We start from the raw sequence: 24564 nt of genomic DNA on the forward strand, positions 1-24564 counted from the left end.
AAGTGACCATCTGCTTCTCTTCCTCTTCAGCAGCCAGTGGTTTGATTGGTTCAAGCTTGGCCCCAGGTGCTGAGGATAGCTCTGTCAGAGTGTGACAGCCTCAGACACTAAAAATAGCTCGATACTTGAGCATTGGTTCCAGGTGGGGTTGCTGGGTGGATCCAAGTCAGGGTGCATGTGGGAGCCTGCTTCACTATCTTCCCTCTTCTCACCTAAAAATAAAAAAGACCAGGAGTGACTTAAACTGTGGGATCTTGCCTTAAGGATTAGAGAAAAAACTAGCAAATAGGATCTTTGGTTTTTGTTTTTTGGGGGTTTTTTTAGGTAGCGAGAGAAAGAGGGAGAGAGACAGGAAAGGCGAGAGATGAGAAGCATCATCTCATAGTTGTGGCAACTTAGTTGTTCATTGATTACCTTCTCATATGTGCCTTGATAGGGTGGGAGGGGATGGGGGGGCTACAGCCAAGCCAGTGACCTTGGACTCAGCAACCTTGGGCTTCAAGCCAGCAACCATGGGGTCATGTCTATGATCGCATGATCAAGCCAGTAATTCTGAGTTCAAGCTGGCAACTTCGGGGTTTTGAACCTGGATCCTCAGCACCCCAGGCCAACACTGTATTCACTTTGCCACTGCCTAGTAAGTCCGTCGTTGTTTATTTTAATAAAAAGTTATAAACTTTTCAATATGAAGAGAAAACCAACAAAAAGTGAGCTTATCCTTTTTTTCTTTTCTGAAGTGAGAAGCGCGGAGACAGACTCCCACATGTGCCCAACAGGGATCCACCTGGCATGCCCACTAGGGGGCGATGCTCTGCCCATTTGGGATACTGCTCCATTGCAACCGGAGCCATTCTAGCGCCTGAGGCAGAGGCCATAGAGCCATCCTCAGCGCCCAGGCCAACTTTGCTCCAATGGAGCCTTGGCTTTGGGAGGGGAAGAGCGAGATAGAGAGAAAGGAGAAGGGGAAGGGTGGAGAAGCAGGTGGTTGCTTCTCCTGTGTGCCCTGGCTGGGAATTGAACCCAGAACTTTCACATGCTGGGCTGACGCTCTACTGGTAAGCCAACCCGCCACGGCCGAGCTTATCTTAGTAACTTTTTCTATGGCTTGAGCCAAGATGACCCAATTACTAATCAGTGCTTTATCTGACTGGGTGGCACCATTGAAGATGCATGCTTTTTAAGGTATTTGGTTGTATTTATAAATGTAAGCAAATGACAAAGGAATGTTATTGATAGTAATGACTGCCTTTATTTCTCCTGTTTTTAAGAAAAGATTTTATGTTCTCTCTTTTTTTTTTTTTTTTTACAGAGACAGAGAGAGAGAGCATCAGAGAGAGGGATAGACAGGGTCAGACAGGGACAGACAGACAGGAACAGAGAGATGAGAAGCATCAATCATTAGTTTTTCATTGCGACACCTTAGTTGTTCATTGATTGCTTTCTCATATGTGCCTTGACCGCGGGCCTTCAGCAGACTGAGTAACCCCTTGCTCGAGCCAGCGACCTTGGGTCCAAGCTGGTGAGCTTTTGCTCAAACCAGATGAGCCCGCGCTCAAGCTGGCGGCGACCTTGGTCTTGAACCTGGGTCCTCTGCATCACAGTCCGACGCTCTATCCACTGCGCCACCGCCTGGTCAGACAAGAAAAGATTTTAATATTTTAGAAACAAAACAGTACACTGTGTTGAAACCTAGATTGTGATTAGGTCTTATCAGTTTCTCTCAAATCCATAAACTCTGCTGTTTTATTCCTTTCTTCTATTGTTTTGAGATATTCCATGGGACTTAACTTTGCTTTACTTCTTTTTAGAACCTTACTTCCATGCGGTCGAACCCTACACAAAGAAAGAACTGTCTGCAGTGACTTTCCCTGATATTATTCGCAATTACAAAGTCATGGCCGCTGAAAATATTCCAGAAAATCCCCTAAAGTATCTGTATCCAAATATTGATAAAGATCATGCCTTCGGAAAGTATTACTCCAGGCCCAAGGAAGGTAAGTGGTGACCGAGCTCTCATCTTGGAGACAGGTTCAGTCACACACGCAGCCCCGGCCTTGCCATGAGCACCAGGTGCCACACGAGCCCCACCCACGCTGTGTTACTAACCCACCACTTTTTCAAGTTGGTAAAAGCAGGCTTTGAAAAAAATGACATAAACAGAGTGCAGTTGAAGCCCTAGTGCATTATTTGACCTGAAATATCTAGTAAGAAATTACTAAATGATTTCTTATGTGGTAAAGTTCATTTCTGGTTTTGTGTATTTGTTACATCATTACTTTTCCACATGGAAAAGGGTAAAAGGTGGGACCACTATGGCCAACTGGTTTATGCCAGGCTGCTTCCGTTAAAATTGAGGACACTGAGGCCCAGGAGAAGTACAGTAGTTTATTTTGGGTGACCCAACAAATTGTTAGATCATATTGATAATAGTGATTATTAAGAGCGGACCCAGGTTTCGAACATGGGTCTATCTTCTCTGTATTCACTGAATTGCATTTGAGAAAGTTCACGTTAGACTAATCTGGTTTGGGACATGTCAACAAAGCTAATTATTTTTCAGAATCAGATATCTCAATATTAGCACAATTACTTGGGGGGAGGAGTTGCCCTCAGCTTACCTTGCCAGCTGTGTTTATTTTAGCAACCAGGCTAGGACCACAAAACCAGGCAGAACTTTGCATAATTTGGGCTCCAACTCCTGTAGGATTTCAAGCCTTGGAAAGAGAAACCACTCAGCGTGACTTTTGTACTGAACTCTCCTCCCCTTTTCTTCTAGTGGTTTCCGCATTCCCACCAGAATTTCAGGTGCCTCAGGCAGGGAGGTCACAACCTCTTAAGGTTACAGGAGTCTAACCTGACTCTCAAGAAAAACAGTACAGCCTGACCTGTGGTGGCGCAGTGGATAAAGCGTCGACCTGGAAATGCTGAGGTCGCCGGTTCGAAACCCTGGGCTTGCCTGGTCAAGGCACATATGGGAGTTGATGCTTCCAGCTCCTCCCCCCTGTCTCTCCTCTCTCTCTTCTCTCTAAAAATGAATAAACTAAAAAAAAAATTAAATTAAAAAAAATAAAATTAAATTAAAAAAAAAAAACAAAAAAAAGAAAAACAGTACAAATTTTGACTAGAGAGGAAGTTGATTGTTCTTGTGTGGCTTCTGCTAATGAGACACGTACACGATGTGTTTGCTTCCAGCAGCAGAACCAATGGAACTTGACAACCCGAAAGGAACTGGATACATCAAGACTGAATTGATTTCTGTGTCTGAAGTGTAAGTGAACACAGAAGAGTGCCATGTTTAAAAACCTCAGGCCGGCCCTCCTGGCTGGGGCCTGTTGAAGATGCTTGTACTTTGCTTTCTGTTGTAATTGCCGCCACCGCCATTGCAGTTGGACTTGTTGGAAAGAGCCTAATTAGAAATCCTGGTGTCACTGCCTGTCAGCATTTTACTGCCTTTATAAAATATATTTATAAAAAAATATATATATATAACAAAGTTGTATTTAAAGTATATAAATTCTCCCCGAACTTATACTTTGAAAAAAGTGAATAAAATGAGCAAAAATTGATCAGAGTGGGAAAGTAATTCTTTTCAGTCTACGAAAGGCCAAAGTAATGATTGAGATACATTTTTTTTTCCGCTTGCTTTTATTTTGTTGTTTCATTTTACAAAAGGTAGCAAAAATTTTGGAAAAGTCATTGTCAGTAATTTGGCCTGCAGCACTGTCTTGGGGTGAATGGATGTAGCCTTCATGTAAAAACACTCTGGAGCAGCTTTATCTGCACACACACCTCAAGGTAGGGATGAGGGACTCCCCAGACACTCCTCTGGTGCTTCCGGGGCCAGCGTGGCCTGGGGCATCGGCCTCTCAGGGTGACACACTGCCCAGCGCGCATCCAGAGTGAACCAGGCAGAGGCGGCACAGGTTCCAGTCTGGCTAGTTCTCGCTCACATCTCTCGAGTCCAGTGCATTTCCCGAGGGGCCGGGCTGGGGACAGAAGCCTCCCGTGATCTGTACTTTTCAAAAATGTATTTTACAAGTGTACCTACTTACCTGAAATAAAAAATATAATCTGATGATTGAATCACAGGCCAGAGGTGAAAAGTGTACGTTGACGTTTATGCCACCGCTTTCCCCATCGAGATGTTAACCTCCCCTTTCCGTTTCTCCCCGTTTCAGTCACCCTTCTCGACTCCAGACCACAGAAAACCTTCTCCCCATGTCTCCTGAGGAGTTTGACGAGGTGTCTCGGTTCATGGTCCCTGTAGAATTTGACAGTATGGTAAGTACCCCCCTGGGTATTCTCAGCTCGCGCTGGGCGTGTGCTCTCTGGGGCGGGGGCTGGGGGTTATCCCGACAGACCCTGGGCCCACCTGCGGAATATGGTGGGGGCAGAAAGGGTGTTTTTTAGATTGGTTGTGACAGGTTGGAGCCCGCTGTGCCCAGACAAGCCACTTTATGGACCAGGCATTTTTATACCTGGCTTTCAGCACCTTCCAAAAAATGTGTGACATTTCAAATATTTAAAAGTTCCCCCTCTGCCTTTTGAAGTTGTCCATGTAGAAATGTCATAAAATTAAGGACCTAACTTTTCTTTGATAAGAAAGTGTTTTCCTTTGGCCTGTTATTTCGGTGCTATGTCTGAAGGAGTGTTATTTCTAGGAAGGGAGGGGACTAATGCCTAGTAATTAAAATAATTATAGAGATTCAGCTGGCAGCGGAACAATTTCACTTGCTGTGTGTTTGAGAACTAATTTGTACAAGTGAAGGGCTTGCCAAGAATAAAAGTTTCCAGGGCTGATATAGTTAACGAGCGTCATGGTGAGAGCCAGTATATCTAGTATATCAACTAGTGTTGTTTGCTTGTCAGCCTGAAATTCTTTCTCTTTAAGATTTTTTTCAGTTGGTTGGAATTTTGCTGATGTTGTTTAATTTAAGCTCTTTCCCACAGGAAGCTGTTTCAGTTCATTTTGGAAAAAAATTGTCTCACACTTTAAAAAATCCTCTTTGTGTCATTACTGGCCTTTCTTGCTAGCTGTGTACCTGGTGCCTGGTACAGTCTAGGACGGTGATCAGTCATGGGAGGAGGGCCGGGAAGGGAAGGGAGAGACGGGAGAGGGTCTGCTCTTCCGGGTCACAGGCCCATGCGTCCCGGGAATGTGTTTCTGTAACATCGGTAATTCTGCTTGCAGTTAAGTTTCTGGTATATAACTTTTTTCTTTGTCCTTTTCCTCACCTGAAGAAGCACAGGCTGAGATCCTTAGACTGGCCTCTCTTATACCTTCCTGATTGTGGAGGATGAGAAAAGGCACTCAGAAAAATGCTTAGTGTAATAGCAAAATAGTTCTGTTCCTATTGACAGATATAAAATGAACCTCTTCTATGAGTGAGGTCGCATCCTCTATTAGAATGTTGCCCCGCCTCCCCAGTTCTGCTGTACAGTGCTTTGTAAGCCCAACACAGAAACAGCATAAATCTAAAGCCTATTCAAATATGTCCGACAGATTGATGGGACAGTCTTTTTCTTTTACATCTCCTTTGTTCCCGAGCAAGTGCCTCATCCTCACGATTATGACACTTATTAAGCACTTATCATATACCAGGCACTCGACAGGTAATAGCTTATTCAGTCCTTACAACAACCTTCTGAGTTAGGTATTGTTATTTCCATTTTTATGGGTGTGCAAGAAGAGCACCCTCAAAATTAGGCAACGTGACTAAAATCAGACAATAAGTGCGGGGACGAATTCTTGAATCCAGCTGCTGTGTCTCTAGGCTGCTCTTGTCCTGGGATACCTCCTGCCAAAGCTGCTCTTCGCTTCATTCAAAACATGTGCCCTACAGAAGCTATTTGAACAGGACTGGGTATTCTGTTCTGCTGTACTGTGACAAAGGCTGCATGGCCGTTGGGTGGGAGGCCTGTGCGTGGCATTTGGACATCAGAGTTCTCTGTCATCACCATTATTGCCTGTGACCTTGAGAAGATAAGACGATTAGTTTCCTCCATCTGTGCAGGCAGTGGGATTGCTTTCTCTGTGCACTCAGAATGGCGCTGGGAGAGCAATTTCAGTGCTCTAAATAAATGCCAGGAAATGGTTTTTGGTCTCTGGATGTCCCTTGTAGCCATCCAATTCCATCCCAGATGATTTCATTCATTTCATTTGTAGAATAAATCTGTTTCACAAACACATAAACACGCACACACCCAAATCTCCAGATTAAAGCCCAGAGAGATTTAAAGAGCTAAGTGAGGCTATACTAATGGGCCCAGCACTGATCAGACAAATGAAAGTTGAATCTGTCTGCAAACTGAGTAGACATCTTGTCTGTCTCTAACCTTCCTCAACCTCGGCCGTGGTTTCCATTCAGCACCCACCCTGGGGAGTAAGGCGTCTGCTCTGAAGGAGAGGAGCCTCTCCCCGAGCTGGCTGGTTGCCGCCCTGTCTGGGGGTTGCAGCTCTGGGCTAGGGAGGCACCGGGGAGGATGCCTGAGCCGCCTCAGGAGTGGGAGGACCGCACACTCCGGGGAAATTGTCCGGAAGAGACAGCACCAGTGTTTCTGCAGCACGACTTGAGTATTTGTTTAGTCTGGATTTCCTGTACTTTTTCTTTTGGGGTGACATATAAAAGCCAGTCACCTCTCCTAGAGGCCTTTGGTCAACACTCATGATAATAACAGGAACATTTATTAATTGTTCACTGTTTTTCACTACTGTACGAGGCATTCTGTGTATACTACCTGCCTCCTTTGAGTGGATGAGGACCCGGGGATTTAGAGAGCTTGGTTAATATGCCTGATCAGACAGCTAGTGAGAGATAGGGACAGGGTTTGAATCCAGGCTTTCTCTCCCTCTCCTTCTCCAAAGTCAACGATCTCAACTATATACTGTTAGTGTCAGCTGCACTGAAATGGGCAAAACTTTCATTGCGCTTTTTTTTTTTTGCATTTTTCTGAAGCTGGAAACAGGGAGAGACAGTCAGACAGACTCCCGCATGCGCCCGACCGGGATCCACCCGGCACACCCACCATGGGGTGACGCTCTGCCCACCAGGGGGCGATGCTCTGCCCATCCTGGGCGTCGCCATGTTGCGACCAGAGCCACTCTAGCGCCTGAGGCAGAGGCCAAGGAGCCATCCCCAGCGCCCGGGCCATCTTTGCTCCCATGGAGCCTTGGCTGCGGGAGGGGAAGAGAGAGACAGAGAGGAAAGCGCGGCGGAGGGGTGGAGAAGCAAATGGGCGCTTCTCCTGTGTGCCCTGGCCAGGAATCGAACCCGGGTCCTCCGCACGCAAGGCGACGCTCTCATTGCGCTTTTAATACAAAACAATATTCTAAGAGCTCGCCCTGTACCACCCACTGTTGAGCTCTTGGGATAAAAAAAAAAAATGGACTCAGTTCTCAAGAAGATTATAGTCCCCTACTGTATTTCTGCTGGTATTTTTGGGCGGAGTACTTCTCTGTCGGGCGGGACTGTCCCGTGCTCTGTAGGGTAGCAGCAGCACCCCTGGCCTCTACTCGGGAGATGCCAGTAGCACTCACATCCCCACGCCCAGTCGTGACCACCAGAAATCTTCAGACACTGCAGGAGAGACAGAATCCTCCCTGCTCCAGAGCACCTGGTCTAAAGAGAAAGCCCAGCATGGCAGTGAGATAGGTGTTCTTTGTTTATTTGTTTTTTAATATTAAATTTATTGGGTAACATTGGATTGCATAGGTTTCAAGTGTACATTTTGATGATATGTGATCTGTATGTTGCATTGTGTGCCCACCATTCAAAGTCAAACTATCTTTCCTCACCATAATTTTGGTGCCGTATATGTTCTTTGGATGAGCATGTCACTTCCTACAAGGTGTCCTTATTCAGGAGGCACTGCTGGGAGAGGTCATGATTCTACTTCTCTAGCTTGACCTAAAAGACATGCGTTCAGTGTTCCTGCTGTGTGGCCTTTAAGGAAAACTCATCTCTTCTTCCGCACCTCTCCCCCCTCTGGCATACCCTTACCCTTACTTTGCATGAGCAGATTTGCTACGTTGCTTTTTCCCCTGGACTTGCATAACAGCAGAAAGCTTTATGTGGCCTGGATGGATTGATAGAATTATGCCAGCAGGCTGCAAAGTAATAATCCATCAGCTTAGAGGATATAAAAGGTCTCATTGGTCCCGGAAAAATGACAGCACATGCTGAAAGCCCTCTAATTCCATGGTTGTTTGCTGTTGGAAATGTCTTCCTACTATATTGTTGAACAGACAAGCAATGTTAAAACATGTCTGCATTTAATAAGATCAGTATAGCAAACTTAACTATATTTTATCTTTTTACAGATGAATGCAGTGTAAAGCATGAACTTTTCACATCTTCTCTGGCGACATCTTTCCTTCCTACCTGTGATGCCCTCCCACTATTCTGTTCCTTTACATCCTGAGTTTTTAGGGAAATGAAAGAAAGGCCCACAAATGTGCTGCAACTTGTTGATAGCAAGTGGATTTTTCCCTAATTCAGAAACATCTGTTACTCTGAAGGGCTCCATGCATCTAATTAAAGGTAAAAGTGAAAGGCCCTCTCCACAGAGTGGGATTTACAATCCAGATATACCCAAAATAGTAATTTAGTATTGTTAGAGTCCTTTGGGAAAGGTGAGACATTTAACATCACCTAACAAATTCTGTACATAAAGTCAGTGCCCAGCTGTTATAGATTGTTGGATAGATCACACGGTTATTTAAAGAACTTTTTGATGTAGGCTTTGGCAAATTTCTATTCTGGAGAATTCCTGTTTGTTTTCTCTACTTTAAATATGGCTAGAAGTTTCCCGTGGGTTTACATCTGAAATAGTTCAAAACCTAGTTTATCTAGAATTACATCAGCTCTTGTCATAGAGTTGTTTAGTAGCCACCCTACATCTGGAAAGGGGAGAAAAGCTATATTCTGTATTGTACTGTATCTTCCACATTAGTCATTTAAAGCTGGAGACAAATTCTCTCTCTTGGAAGAATTAGTTTTTCTGTTTGTTATGGCTTTATGAAATTGGATAGTATCAATAGAAGAAAGTACATGTTTCAAAATTTGAAGAAGTATTTTCTGTTTAAACTTGAATGTCCAAAGCTGAATGTATTCTGCCTTCGTCATGGTCACTAGTGAATGACGTTGTCTTCACAGCTCTGTCTGGGAAGCCAGGCTATTAACAACAACTTTCTCAAGGCAAATCCAGTTGTTTTTTTCAAAAGTTGAAATTAATTATAAATGTAGAAGAACTCAGAAATTTAATTCATGTTTCTAAATGGGTTAATTTGTGTTTATTGTTGTTAGCTAGTATTTAGTCTATTAGTCATAATATATTCACGTTGAAAAGAAAGAATAGTAACTGACAAACATTAATCAGAGATAATAATCAAAAAATTTGGCAACTTATTCTGTAACTGCATTAATAATATTTTTCACTGATAAATGTGTTTCTCTGACAAATACATTTGCATATAGTTCTGTTATCTGTCCTGTGCTTTTTCTAGACTCCTTTTTGACTGGATGGTATTTTGTGAAGTGTGTTATGTCATGTACCTTCCTCCTTCCTTAGTACTGACACAAAAAGGGGTTTAGGGGTTGAGTTTGACATGGTTCTCAGATAACTTTCCCAGACTGCTGTCTTTATAACTGTACCCTACGATCCCACTGTCACCACCATGAATAGACTACTATGTAAATGCTGTACCTTTCTGGTGGGGATAGAGTTTTCTTGAAGTCTATTCTAAAATTAAAGCTAACGTATATGTATTGCACTAAATATAATATGCCCCATGATACTTTGTAGTGAACTCAAGGCCTCCTCTCCATTTTCATATAAGATGACATGAACTTGACAGGGTTTGCATTTTTTTAATTGAAATGATGAAGGAACAAAGACAGACAAAATATTGTTTTGAATTGCTAGTGTTTAGCTCTTCAGCATATTTTTGTCCTTTGAGAATGATTTGGCATGGTTTCATTGCACTGCACTAGCCAAGAGACATTGTTTATTTTTCAGATGTGTTAAAATGCTAGTGTTAGTCTCTTATTAATAGCATTTGGTGTAAAGATTTTAAAAGTTACTGGCATGTGTAGGTTTGATGTTTTCTCATTTTTTTTCTTACTTTGTGATGGGCGCCATAAAAAGCAAATGAAAAAAGCACTTTGTTCTTGGTGATCACAGCTGCCACCAAATGCACAAATTTTATGATTAAACATAAAAATATATCAGTTCTTACTTTACAATTAGATCAGTAATACCATTTTCCTAAGTGTTGTCCTTTCGTACCCTTCTTGTAATCAGAGTTGCTTTGGCACATGAAGAGAAGTTGGGGGAAGAGAGTGGAGAGGAAGCATTGTTAGAGCGAGCTGTGATGGGCGCCATAAAAAGCACATGAAAAAAAGCACTTTGTTCTTGGTGACCACAGCTGCCACCAGATGCACAAATAATTTGGCACTTATTTTAAAATGAATTTCAGTCTCGCTAATCTAAGTTTTTACTTTTAAAATGTATGTAAAATGAGACTCTGACTCTGTCTTGTCTCCAAAGCAGCCGTCTAAAACCCACACCTGCATGATCAGATGAGTAATTACTGAGAAGTTCTTGCACCCACACAAAAAGGTGCCATTTTTCTCCAAAGGTGTTATAAGCTAGGAAGTGATGATCTTCTTAAAGTAAAGGCATCATGTGCTGGAAAAATAAATAGTTTAAGGAAAGACAAATCTGGCAGGTTAGACTTAACTATTGTTTGAAGACTTATCAGGGAGTAGTGGTATTATAGAGCCACCAGAATAGGCTTGAATTATGGCATTTAAACAAATAATATCACTCTCATCTCTGCATCTACAGTACTTATATCTAGGAAATAGAAAGTTTCTTCATAAAGAACATGGAGAGCTACTTTTCTCCAGGGAGTAAAGTAGATAATGCCCTGCCTAGCCAAGATAAGTTTGTCTTCTTACATAATTGATCATTATAAGTTGTCACTAATTAGACCCTGGCTTAGGGGTGTTTGTGTGTACCGAGTATTCCTAAAGTGTGTTTGTAGGGTATTTCATAATCACAGAGCTTAAATGTAATAAGAGAAACTTATCCTAAGGAAAGAGCTTTCTGAGATGGCAATAGATTTTGCTATTTATCTGGCATTAAATGAGCAGAATCTACTTATTGAATATAAGCTAAAGTGGAATATTGTCTTAAGGAACAAAGCATTTCTTTCACATTTGACTATCCCAGGGAAAATAAGAAAAAACTAGAAATTGTTTTGAAAACTCTGGTACTTCCTATTGGAACTGGGAGGCTATTCCCAAAGTAAAGGGTATTTACTTGAATGGCTTCTTTTGATTAGTCATTCATTTATTAGTTCATCAAATATATATCGAGCACTTGCCATGAGCCAGGCACTATTCTAGATACTTGGGAAACATTGGAAAACTAAAATCAGGGAAAGATCCCTGATTTTGCAGAATTTAAGATGTTCTGAGATACTGGATCATATGTTCTAGTATAGTTTAATAAGTTGCCTTATTAAAACTTAGATAAGATTTTTTTTTAGAACCTTCTAAAATAAGTATATAGCTCTTAAATGAAACTGAATCAGTTTCCAAGTTTTGGTGAATTAACTTCAGTTTATGTGCTTCCTATACAGAGAAACTAAACATATGACCAACTGAGAAAAAGAACTGTACTTAAACAGCTTTTTAAAAAATTCTTTTATTTATTGATTTTTTAGATGGGGGGAGAGAAAAGGGGGGAGAAACAGGAAGCATCAACTCGGAGTAGTTACCTCCCGTGTGTGCCTTGACCGGGCAAGCCCAGCGTTTTGAACCAGCGACCTCAGCTTTCCAGGTAGATGCTTTATCCACTGTGCCCCCACCGGTCAGGCCATACTTAAGCAGTTTTAAACTTATTTATTAAGTTTCTAGTGGGTATACAAAGAATATAAAGGTACCTAAAAGGTACCTTTGACAGAAAGCTGTTTAATACCTACTCTCAAAGTATGTAAATGCTGTATTTCTTAATGCTGTTATAACAGTCTAATACCCTGGTGCCCTTCCCCATTTCCCGTACAAGAATGAAGCAGTCTTGATGGTCTTTGCTGTTATGACTGCTTGTTGGACTCACTTCCTAGTCAAGTCTTCACTGGCTGCTCCGAGAGGCAGCAGGGGGCAAGCCTGGGGCACGTGGAGGCCTGGAGTCCGGTGCAGGCTCCAGAACAGAAACCAAACACCCAGGCTTTGTCCCTTTTTAATAACTGACTTAATTTTCCAGTCCTTCCCATCCAGAAGCACACCACCTTCCCTAGTGTTCTAGTGGATCACACCCTTCCCGCAGATGACTGTAAAATCCCTCCAGCCGGTTTCCTGTGCCACCCAACACGCGCACGGGTTCTTTCCCTCTGCCGTCTGGCCTGGGATTTACAGATTTACTCACTACTGTGAGGCTTAGCAAGTAAAGCTGGGAAGGTTACCCCAGCCCTCCTCCCGAATGAAATGCCACAAAAATAAAATGATCGTGTTACGTCACGGACAAGTATAATTTAATTCCACACTATTGCAATTATCCATCTGTGTGTTTCCCCCACACTGATGTCAGGCTTCTCTTTGAGCATGTGCGTATGCATAGCTCAAGTTCACCACACTGCTCCTTAAAACTGCACAGAGGTGCCTGACCAGGCGGTGGCGCAGTGGATAGAGCATCGGACTGGGACATGGAGGACCCAGGTTCGAGACCCTGAGGTCGCCAGCTTGAGCATGGGCTCATCTGGTTTGAGCAAAGTTCACCAGCTTGGACCCTAGGTCACTGGCTTGAGCAAAGGGTCACTCGGTCTGCTGGAGCCCCCTGGTCAAGGCACATATGAGTAAGCAATCAATGAACAACTAAGGTGTCGCAATGAAAAACTAATGATTGATGCTTCTTATCTCTCTCTGTTCCTGTCTGTCTCTGTCTATCCCTCTCTGACTCTCTGTCTCTGTAAAAAAAAAAAAAAAAAAAAAAGGATCATAGTTAAAACTGCACAGAGGTAAGTTTTAATAGGCCAGTAGCTGGGTAATTGAGCCACAGTGTGCACAGTGTTGTAGGATGTGAGGAAAGAACACGGGGCTCAGTTTGTATCACAGCCCATTCTTGGGTCTCAGCTTTGTCTGTGAAAGAGTGGGATTAGATTCACATTCTCTGATGTCTCTTTCAGTTCTAAAATTTCAGTAAAGCAGAGATGTTAATACTGTTTGAAACCATTTTGACAAGTTGAAACTAGACAGCCACGGTGTCTGTGGACCTTTCTCTGTGGTTAGAAAACCACACCCTAACCTGAACTTAGGGAACAGGGGTTTCTGGCATTGGAAGTGAACGCCATTCCACACCCTCGGCCCAGTCTGTAGCTGCAGTTCACCAGCCGGTCCTGCTCAGGCCCCAGTGTGGCAGCAGTAGGCTCAGCTCCCCAAACTGCTGTCAAGACTTTGTGAAAATGACCTCTCTTCTCTTTAAAGGAGGTTTCAGAGCCCCCCCCCCCCCAGCAAAGGACATGTTTAATAATTCAATATGACAAATATTTACTGAGCACTTTCCAACTATGAAAGGATAGTGCCTGTCCTTCCTCTGACCATCAAGGATTGAGTCCACACAGAACTCTCACCTTAATCATCATGGTAACCCCACTTGACATCTTGCATAGTGCCTGGCTCACCATAGGCATTAGAAATGGATCTGAACCAACCAAACATAGTCTCGATCCTCAGTGGAGTTCCCAACCCAGTGATTTAAGAGAAAACCTTAGTTATGTGTTAAAAAATTGACTTTCACAAGTTTTTTTGATACATGTATTTATTATGCTATAAAAAGCAATACTACCTGATTTCATTTAAAATAAATATTTCCCAACTTCAGAATACTTACAACTTAAAGTTTTAAGATTAGATTCACTTTGGGAGGTTCTGGCAGCAAATACATTCATAGCTGTACAATCCCCAGAATGACTAAAGCCAACGTCCGATCATTCAGTCCTGCCAGACAGGCAACAGCATCAAATGGTCGACAGTTCATCCGCTCTGCAGGTCAAGGGTAGTGGGGGCAGCATGGGGTATAGTACAGGACAGCCAAAGATGAGATCATCAGAACAGCAAAAACAACAATCTCTACAAAACTTGAAATAAACCATATAGAGCTCTCATGATACAGAAAAAAAGCACACGTGATCCTAAAGCCAAACCAAAAAGATCTTTGGAGTATACTGACGGCAGCAGTTAACAGCACAAAAGCTTTTAAACCAAATGTACTCATTATTGTCAGCCAACAGCAAACGGCCAGAGCAGGAACCAGCATACAGTCATAAATAACTTTATGGGTAAATAAGGGCACATTTAACTCAACCACAAAGATTTTACAAAATAGTCTTAGTCTAAGAAAAGATGCAAACTACCTTTGTTCTGAAATAATAGTTAGAACCTCTTTTTCTTAAAGAAAAGCTTCAAAATCATTGGTAATCTTTAAGCCACGCAACTGAACCATCTTAATGTTTCCCTTTAATCACACAAAGCAAGCTGGTGTTGGGCGGTTATTTCCATTGATTTCAATTCAAGAGGATCTACCCCATATCTTCGGGGAGAATGCTGTTCCTCTGCATATTTTGCAAGTGCTACCTATCTCCTTAACTTGATAGATTCACATGGCAGGAACACAGCAGCTGGGCTGGATGTCCCCCCCCCCCCATTCCCACGGAATAAGAATGCCCGGTGCAGCTCAGTTAAGGAACACTGGCCGTGATTCCACTGCAGGAGGTGCTCTCTAGGGAATAGGAGGGCGATGGCTGGAGCTACTGACTTAGACTGGAAGCAAAAATCAAAACACTTGGAGGCTGCTAGAGTGGGTAAGGGGCCATTAGGTGCCATAAAACTTGGAAGCAGTAATGTGTGCCAATAGAAAAGGGGGGGAAAAAGAATTTGCTGTGTTAACTAACAACTGGCATTATTGTGGTTCAGATTTCTGCTCATTTCACTAAACACAGCTTCAGAGAAGTCCATTAGTGTATGTGTGTGTATGTGTTTGTGTTTGCTTAATATCAAATTCTCATTAACACACCCCTTTACTTCTGAGGTATGATAGATAAAGTATGCGCAACTCCTCCCCCAAACAAATGCTGGGTCCCAATTTAAAGTGAAGTGGTCTTTTCTTACTATTAAGTGATAGAATCCATCAAAAAGTTATTCACTGTAGATAATCAGGAGAAAACTGGAGTGGTCTAATGGTCCCCCAAATAGAACAACTATCTTGATGCCGACTTTTAATGACAGGTTTATAACCGAATGTTATTTGTAGCAGTTCCAATACTGTCATCGCAACTTTGGTAACGTAGAGCACTTCTGAATGTATCCTGGAAGCTGAAAATATCTTAAAGAGCTGCAGTAGCACATCCCTTCTATAGGCTGATAAATTTGACTAATTTGTATTTAGTAATTTTTCTCTGGTTCATCTCCTATAGACAGATGGCATAGTTATCGCTTGGATGCCAAATACATGAGGAAATTTCTGACTTATTGTGGGAAACATGAAAACTGCATAGTGTGCCAGCACCCACTTTCCCAGCTAAAGGGAAGAGGCAAATAGTTAAATGTCTGGGAAGAGAGGCTGGACAAAGGGGACATAGAAAAAGGAAACCTTTTCAAAAGTATTATAACTACATTCACACGATATGTTTTGGTCACCAAATATATCTTAAACAGATTCCCTGATAAAGATAAAGTCTAATTAGAATTGGTCTATCCTACTAACAGTAGCTAACTATTGTAATTTTTAAAGTCACATCATGAAACTAGGGTGATGGAGACATTTTAAACACAACCGTAGTGCATGTAATTGTTCACTCAAACTATGTTTGCAGTTGTGAAATCACACTATTTTGCTTCTAAAGGCAGCCTTGACCCATTTGGACAGGCTGTACAACAGAGCTTAATTTATAGATGCATATCATCACTATAAACTGAAAAGTCACAAAACACAAAAATAAATCAGGAAGACCTCCCTGTTAAGCTAGCATTGGTAACTATTTCTTTTACATCAAATTATACAATGCACGAGGTAAATATTGCTCACATTATGGAGGGAGATTGTTTTGTTTCTATTTTTTTCCCAAAGAGATCAGATTTGTCCTGTGCGTACAATGAAGAAAACTCCAGTAACACTGAAATGACAAATGTTGTAAAATATACATCACTACCAGATAGAAATACACACGTCCTTCATAATCATTTTCCACAATTAAATAGGTAAGTGACTTAAATCATGGGCTTAAGATCATTACAAGAGTCCATCAAGATTCTTATGGACGGTTTGATTTTCCTTTCCATCGTCGGAATCTCCTTGAGGGGTGTACTGGACTTGGTATTCCTGGAGGATTTTAAATACGTCATGGTGTCCAAAGTGCAGCGCCTCGTCCATTGGAGTGTTGTTCCACCTACACGAGAACACAGCATGACTGGTCGTTAGGTAATTTTTGTACAAAGATGAAATCCAGCATTCTTAGATTTCAAAGGCAGGTAAAAGGGCCATTCAAATTTAGCCATTTTAGCAATGTTATAAGTAAAATTAATTGAAGGAATACAGAAAGGGATTTATCATTCAAAATGTACTCTCAGAGACAACTTTGGGATATGGGGAGGAAGAGGAAAATATGTCTACAAGAGGATCTTGTTCACATATCTAAGTGCTTATGGAGGGCAAGTTCTAGTGTTGACAGATAGAGTAGACACCACTGGATTCCTGAGTTTTAACTTCATGAAAAGCTCAAAGGATCTCTCTTTATATAAAACATTCAAAGAAAATCCAGGTATAGAGCATCCATCACCTTCACCTTTGTTAGGAGATTTGTGTTCCTATCAGTTCAAAATCCCAGTAAATTTCAGGGGTCTGGAAATAACCATGGCCTCCTTAGGGCTCAAACATACATTGCAGGAGCAAGATCAGCCCCAGAGGAACTGACATTTTCATCACCTCTGGTAAAGGTGGCGATCCAGAGGCTCAGCTGTACAACCGGAAGGACAACTGCCCTTCCATCCTGTCTTTCTGGGGCTGTGCTCTTTAGAGTGATGTAAATGAAGATAAGAAGAAATAGAGTTGCCGGCAGTGGTTAACCAGCTAATTAGCCTCTTGAGAAAGGAGACAAGACTATGAGACAGAACCCAAGTAAATGAAATGACGAGTATGATAATTAGTTCCCTCATACTTCACAAACTATGAAATACCTCTCTTCCCATCTGCTCTATTTATGTCGCTTCTCTTTGCTACCAGACTCTGACTCTTTGTCACATGCCACTCACCACCTTCTGGTTTTCCTTCTATTCTTTCTACCTATGTCCTTAACCCTCTACTTCCTTAAGGAGGCCACAACATGGATCCAAAAGGTTTTGTATATAGTTTCATTTTTTAAATGTTTTTGAATAAAGTTTGGTAACCTATTTTTAATTTTTTAAACCAGGTAAGTCATATTTTACATGCATATGTTTTCTCAAAAACACTCAGCCAAATTAAGTTACTTTTTACTTCCACATTGGCCTTCATTAGGGAGTCAGTGGTCTTAAATGGGGGAGGGGGTATTTTTCAGTCCTCTACAGAATATAATTATCCATCTTTCTGGGGGGGGAAAAATTGAATGTTAACTGCAAGTTACCTTTTTTACAACTCTCTTCCCTTGAAATGATGCAGAATATCAACCTTACAGAATATACTAAATTCACTCAAGCCTATTTTACAATTTAAGGTGACACTGACTCTAGGAAACAGAGAAATGACTCGTCTTGACCTTACATTCTTGAGTAGTTGAATACATAGTTTCCAAGTTATTTACTTAGCTAACTTCTACTGTCAGATGGGTACTTCTACTTCCACATTTCTAGTGACTAATTAGGGTAAAAAACCAAAACATTTCAATCCATAAATATCCAAAGCACAGTAAGTATTTCCACATGTGTTAAGTAATATTTTAGTTGGGATTATGAACACAGGTGAGAAGGAAAACACTCTTTAGTTTCTTGCTCTAGAAACAGCTGGTATGGCAATTATATCTGGAGATAAAAGGGAGGGTTGTCACCCTAACATGAGGTTTTAGAATACTGCCAATAAAGGTTATGATCTTAGATAAGCAAAGTGTTACCATACTTACAAAATTGCTAACAGTTTTCAGACACTGACATCATAACTTTTCTGCATTTCTTGCAAGCTGAACTAATAAACACCAAACCTCTAATTTAAAAAAATAGTAAAACCTTACTAAAAAGAAAGATCTAATAGAGAATAATCAATATGCTCCAAACTTAATACAGTCCTCAATTATTCAATCCAAACTCATTAATATCAGATCTCTCCCAAGTATTTCTTTCATTCTAAACTTTCATTCTCATTATTCACTAACTCAAGGATTACATGTTCCAATCAAAAGACAGGGTAGTTGAATGGATAAGAAAATAAGACCCATATATATGCTGTCTACAGGAGACCCACCTCATAACAAGAGTCAAGGGATGAAAAAAAATATTTCGTGCATAGGGAAACAAAGCTTGATAGTAATACTTGTGTCAAAGAAAACAGACTTTAAAATAAAGGCTATAATAGACAAAAGGACATTACATAATGATAAAGGGATAAATCCAGCAAGAGGATAACCCTTGTAAACATTTGTGCACCCAACATAGGAGCACCTATATGTATAGAGCAAATCATACAATTACACAATGTGCAAATCTGTGAGTACAGAGCTCAAGTATATATATAAAAGCTACACTCTTACCCTTCCCTTTACTGTCCACTTTGTAAACAGCATTTACTGCAGGATGAATGGCAGTTTGCCATCTGGACCAAAAGGGAGAGAAGAGTGAAATATATTCCAGGCCTATTTCTCCAACAAAAGATAAAGTGCCCTTTTCTATGCCTTCAAATCTCGTCTCTTCCCCAAAGCACTGATTAAAATCCAACTTCCCCAAAGCCTTCTAAAAGTGACACCAACCAAATCCAGAAACTTCAACAAACTCCAATATATTCTCTTTAGGGTTCTATAATGTTCATAAACATTTTAAATATGTGCCTATTAATGTCTGCCTTGTCTATCCTGTGTAGTTAAAAACCCCATGAGTACAAAATTCCTATTTTCTCTCCAAAATGCAAAGAATTTTTTCATACAGTGTACTGATAGCCAAACTAGCTTGAAAAATCCTAGATTAGAGACCCTCCTTAGATAAGGCACCATGCCAAGCTGAAGAATGTCACTAATTGCCTGACCTGTGGTGGTACAGTGGGTAAAGAAACTCTGAGGTCACCGTTTCAAATCCCTGGGCTTGCCTGGTCAAGGCACATACAGGAAGCAACTACTATGAGTAGATGCTTCCTGCTTCTCCCCCACCCCCACCCCCGCTCCAAAAATCAATTTAAAAAAGTCATCAATATATACATAGGGTGTTTAAAGATTGTATTCATTTGAGAGAGAGAGAGAGAAGAGGGGGAGGAGCAGGAAGCATCAACTCCTATATGTGCCTTGACTAGGCAAGCCTGGGGCCTCAAACCAGGATCTCAACATTACAGGTCGATTCTTTTTTTCCACTGTGCCACCACAGGTTAGGCACATAGTGGATTTAAATATACCATCACTATTACCTATTATACCCCAGTACAATAAAATCCTGACTAGCCAATGGTATGTTAGAAGGCAACATTAGTGCTCACCTGTCCTTGGGGAAAGGATTTACTTTGCAGGCTTCCAGCAAAAATTTAACAACTTCAACATGGCCTATATCCAAAAACAAAACAAGCAGATTTTAGTACTGAGAAGAAATTAAGTCTGAATAAAGAAATAGATTCTGAGTGGCTCATATAATTACCCTCAGCAGCAGCTACATGGAGTGCTGTTCTGGAATCATAGTCTCGCTGTTCCATGTCCATGGCTGACAAAGCAAATCTGAAAATTTAGAAGCATAGCTATTCATTTTGTATGTACATAAAATTTCATCCACACTCATCACATTTAAACCGTCCGTTCAATGTGGGGTCCTGTGAGACGGGCCGTCCCTCGCCAGGCTCATTCTGGAACGTTGAGACCCTGTTCAACCAGCACATAAAGTGTCAGACAAGTGCCACTTCACCTCTCCTCCTCAGCTTTGCTCTTTCGGTGTAAGAGAAAATGTTCACCATCTCTCCCAGAATTAATCTTCATCATCTTACTGTTCAAAACTCAAGAAAAGTGGCACAACTCTACCAAAGTCTGTGCTTCAGAAGGGCAAAAAATGAATACCTAAAGTTAAGTGTTTTCACTAAGACTCCCATTCTTTTACATTTTACACTACAGATTACAAGGACTAATCGGACTTTATTTTTTAAAATGTCTTTGAAGATCACATTTTTGAGACATAGTTGACATATAATTTAATGTAAGTTTAAGGTGTACAGTGTGTTGATCTGATACATTTATATATTACAATATAATGACCAAGAATGATAGCTAACACCTTTATCACAGCCACATAAAAACATTTGTTTTTGTGGTGAGAACAGTAAGACCTAGTGTCTTAGCAACTTTGAAGTTTATAATACAGTATTGTTAATACAACTACTGATCAGACTTCAAAACAAAGGTGGCAATTAATTAAACATTTTCTCATATTAAAGTACAGCTGCAACTCTATACAAGAGACCTATATGGTGTAGGTCACCAAATGTCCCTATCTGCCCACCTGCCCTCACCTCCAGAGATGGGGAGTGGCAGGTAGATGGGGGTTGAACAGCTACCGCTTAGGCCTGGGCTTCGATAGGAGGTAGAGAGGGACAAGACTGCTCAGTAAGCCTAATGCACCAAAAGTGGCAATTTAATATAAATTTGTTTGGGTCATTTTTATTAGAGGGAAATGCAAATAAGATTTTAGCCTTAAAATGGCCATTTGCCCAGAAGCAACTTCATAAACATCTGTAAACCATATGCCAATCCACCCTATTAACATACCTCCGAAGGGCAGACACATCTCCAGTATACGCAGCAAACAAAAGGTTTATCACTGACTTTACCTGTGAAGAAAAGAAAGTTCAGACTTCCACAGGGGAAAATTAATACATAGAATGTAAACTGCCACTGGAAGTGATTTCCACGTGCTTTGAACTCTTCAGCTGGATCACAGACAAAAAGCTATCACAAGTACACTTCTACAACCAAAAAGAAGGCAGATATGTGTTATTTTTCTTTTTCAATAGAGGACTATGAGGGAAAATTTAACAAAAAAGATAAGATACACGAGGGAAGGAATGCAATGTTTCAATTGGCACAAAAGAACGGAAAGTTGTGACCGATGAAACACGCAGAGTTGAGGCAACTGAAAATTGTTTAAAACTTTAATCATTTAGTATGTCTCAGTACTTACTGTGAGTTGACTTACATACTCACAAAATTCACATCACATCATTATTAAGAATGAAATCATGTTCTATAAATGTCTAATCCCCGTCAGCAGCCACTGTCCTCACCAATCACCCATCATTGAGAACAGGACTATATTTCACTAGAAAGACTGTCTTCAGTTCAATGAGCAGTGTAAATTGGTGCATTCGCAGAGCCCATGACATTGTCTCTGTTCAAAAGGCAGATAAACGCCCCAAATACTAAGTCACTGCTAGTAAGTGCTCCAGGACTTCAACATGTATCTTTTGACATTTATCCACTTTCTTATCCTTATGGTAAGGAAAAACCTACTTTATCCTAAAGGCCACTGGATTTTTGTCTGCTTTTATGAAGACTATCCAGCCCTGTTTTGAGAACCCAAATTAACTGAACATACACTGTAAACTTCATAAATTCCCACTTTCATCCTAAACTTTGCAACTTTACCAACTGATTGGATGTAATGGTGGTAAAAGAAGTCTAACTGGAGGGATGGAAAGTAACCCAGCTATCCCTGAACAAAGCCATAGCCCTGGAAGCTGCTTTCAAGATTTTAATCTGGCCTGGCCTGTGGTGGCGCAGTGGAGAAACCTTTGGCCTGGAATGCCAAGGTTGCCGGTTTGAAACTCAGGTCTTCCCTGGTCAAGGCACATCAGCAAGCAAGCAATGAACAACTAACATGAAGCAACTATGAGTTGTTACTTCCCATTCCATGCTCCCATTTCTCTCCTGTCTGTAAAATCAATAAAGTATTAAAAAAAAAAAAAAAGATTTTAATCTGGACATCCCCCTTCCCCGCTATGGCTTCCCTTTCTTCAGTCTATGAACTTTTAAATCAACCTGGAACTAACCATTGCTGGACTTCCCTGCTTCAGGTTTTCAAAAGGTGTTCACAAGTACTTCATGAAAAAAAGGGTCGTGTGGCCAGATATTTTCTTAAAATATTAAATCCCGCTTCTTGGGGATTTATGAGCATATGAAAGGCTCTGTAAAATTCTGCAGTATGGGAACCTAACTATCTGAGCCACATGCCCCAAAATTTACTACTGTTATTGTAGATATCCAAAAACAAACAAACCGTTTAATTCCTTCAATCCATTAGCTTCCCTCTGGCTACCTTGTATTACTTCTACCCAACCTGTACTCTGCTGCCAATCAGTCTCCTGCTAACCCTAAGTCCAGAACAGCTTTCTCAATGGGTGTGGGGGGAAAGCTTAATGGAATGAACCAGCATGTTCTAGAAGTATACATAAGCATCTCTCCTCCCATTTCTACATTTCAGGGAAAACAATCTTGAAAAAAGTCTCCAGATGATTTTGATATGCACTTTTCTGAGTTATGAACCACCCTGGTCCAGGTGCCCTTAATTTCTTTTTAAATTGGATCAATTTGGAATTCTCAATTCCTTTTATGTGCTTGGGCCCACAAAAACAAAGACAAAAAATACTGATGAGCTATTACAAATCATTCTCCATATTTCCAACTGCTTGACAATTTTTCTTCTTCTTGGTTCCCTTTCCCACTTTTTTCAGACCTTTAATACCAAGGGTGACCCTAAAACAGATGACCCTGACCACAACTCCAAGATAAACTGTTCTCACCTCTCCCTACTGTAATGCTAAATACCTGCTTCTAATACTAATTTTCTCTTCCCTCCAGACCTCAAACAATATCTTTCCCCATTTCTGAGATTTCTTTCCTATTTCTTCAAACTTACATCCTCCAGATCCCCTAACTTTGCTCCCTCATTTATCCTCTTTGTTACAGTACCTTCAACTTTTCCCCCTTCACTGCTTCCCTTATCTCTGCCTTAACAGACACAACTTTATCCTATTTTGAAAACCAATACATAACCCTACTGTTACTGCTTTCAGTGCATATTTTCTGAAAGTAGCTTGTATTTTTAATCCCCTGCAAATTAACTTCACACCATTATCTCTAAATAGTATTTCCTACAGGTCCAGCAGCCTTCCTAAAGCCTGATTATTTCTGACCTCTCCAACACCCTCTCACTCCTTGTCTTCCATGCTGCTGACTGTCCTGATCTTCCTCTGGTTTGTTGCTTTACAGAGGCATTTCCCACTTGCCACTGCCTAATAATAATACTCCAAAGGTAGTCTCCATGTATTTCAACATAATTTCCTTCAAAGGTTTTACACATTCCTTTGGGCAAAATCATTTAGCAATCTACATCTTGAAATCTTTGTCTCTTAAGTCTTAATCCTACAGCTCCTTCGCTTGTCATGCTGTCATTTCACACTCATAAATAGCAAACCCCTCTGCAGCCCTGATGGCTCCTAAAGTCCATATCCATCTGCCTGCTTGACTTTGGCTCTAAGATATTCAATAGACATCTCAGACTTACGCCCAAAACAGAACTTGACTTCCTCCACCTTCTCCTCCACCCCACCCCTCTTAGCTTCTCTTCCATCTTCCTCATTTCGGAATGACACTACATACAGTTCACCCACTGGCTCGGGTCAAAAACTGAGTCACCATTCAGGGTTGCTGCACTCAATTGCCCAGATTGATTGCTCCACAAGGATGCCCAGCCAAATAGGTGTACCCTGCCCATTTTCCTCTCACCCCACTAGGCCGCCCAGAACCCAAGTAAATCCGATGGGAGAAAAGGGAGCTTTCACACAAATGTGCTGAGAGGGTCTGCTTACACCAAGAAGCAGAACTAGTTTTTTCTAATAGACAAATCCACCCTATAGACCCTGGAGGTATTCCTTGATTCTGTTACAACCCACATCGAGTTCATCAACAAATATGCTCTGCCTCCAAAATATATTTGGAACCCCACTTCTCACCACTGTCATCACTGCTGCCCTAGACTCAGAGCCCCCACTGTATCTCACCTGGAGGATTGCAGCAGCCTCCGAACTAGTCATGCACCATGGAATAACGTTTTGGTCAGCTGACAGACTGCATATACCACAGTGGTATATATCCTAAAACCTAGGTGTGTAGTGGTAGGCTGTACCATCTGGGTTTATGTAAGTTCACTCGATGATGTTTGCATAACAATGAACTCACCTATTGACACATTTCTCAGAATGTATCCCCAGCAACTAGTTAAGTGGTACATGACTGTATTCCTCTTGTTCAACTCTACTGCCACAGGTATCTTTTGGAAACATAGATCACTGCACTGCCAA

General features: G+C 41.3%; 2 protein-coding genes across 4 annotated transcripts in view; one reads left to right on the forward strand and one right to left on the reverse strand.

Moving 5' to 3' along the window:
* Nucleotides 1–9484, forward strand: part of STAT1 (signal transducer and activator of transcription 1) — a 46167-nt gene extending 36683 nt beyond the window's left edge. For 2 of the 3 annotated variants that reach the window (XM_066278888.1, XM_066278889.1), the window contains exons 21-24: nt 1809–1994; nt 3193–3268; nt 4179–4281; nt 8321–9484. In XM_066278888.1, the coding sequence (XP_066134985.1) occupies nt 1809–1994; nt 3193–3268; nt 4179–4281; nt 8321–8335 (380 nt within the window). In that variant the 3' untranslated portion in view covers nt 8336–9484. The remainder of the gene's footprint in view (nt 1–1808; nt 1995–3192; nt 3269–4178; nt 4282–8320) is intronic. The other variant, XM_066278890.1, reaches the window with a different exon arrangement.
* A 4436-nt stretch (nt 9485–13920) lies between these two features.
* The window catches only part of GLS (glutaminase), an 84649-nt gene continuing 74005 nt past the window's right edge, over nt 13921–24564 (reverse strand). The window contains exons 15-18 of the mRNA XM_066233187.1: nt 20975–21036; nt 19860–19936; nt 19705–19768; nt 13921–16447 (exon numbers count right to left, since the gene is read on the reverse strand). Of these exons, the coding sequence (XP_066089284.1) occupies nt 16291–16447; nt 19705–19768; nt 19860–19936; nt 20975–21036 (360 nt within the window). The 3' untranslated portion in view covers nt 13921–16290. The remainder of the gene's footprint in view (nt 16448–19704; nt 19769–19859; nt 19937–20974; nt 21037–24564) is intronic.

The sequence above is a fragment of the Saccopteryx bilineata genome, chromosome 5, assembly GCF_036850765.1.
Source record: "Saccopteryx bilineata isolate mSacBil1 chromosome 5, mSacBil1_pri_phased_curated, whole genome shotgun sequence".
NCBI classification, from domain to species: Eukaryota; Metazoa; Chordata; class Mammalia; order Chiroptera; family Emballonuridae; genus Saccopteryx; species Saccopteryx bilineata.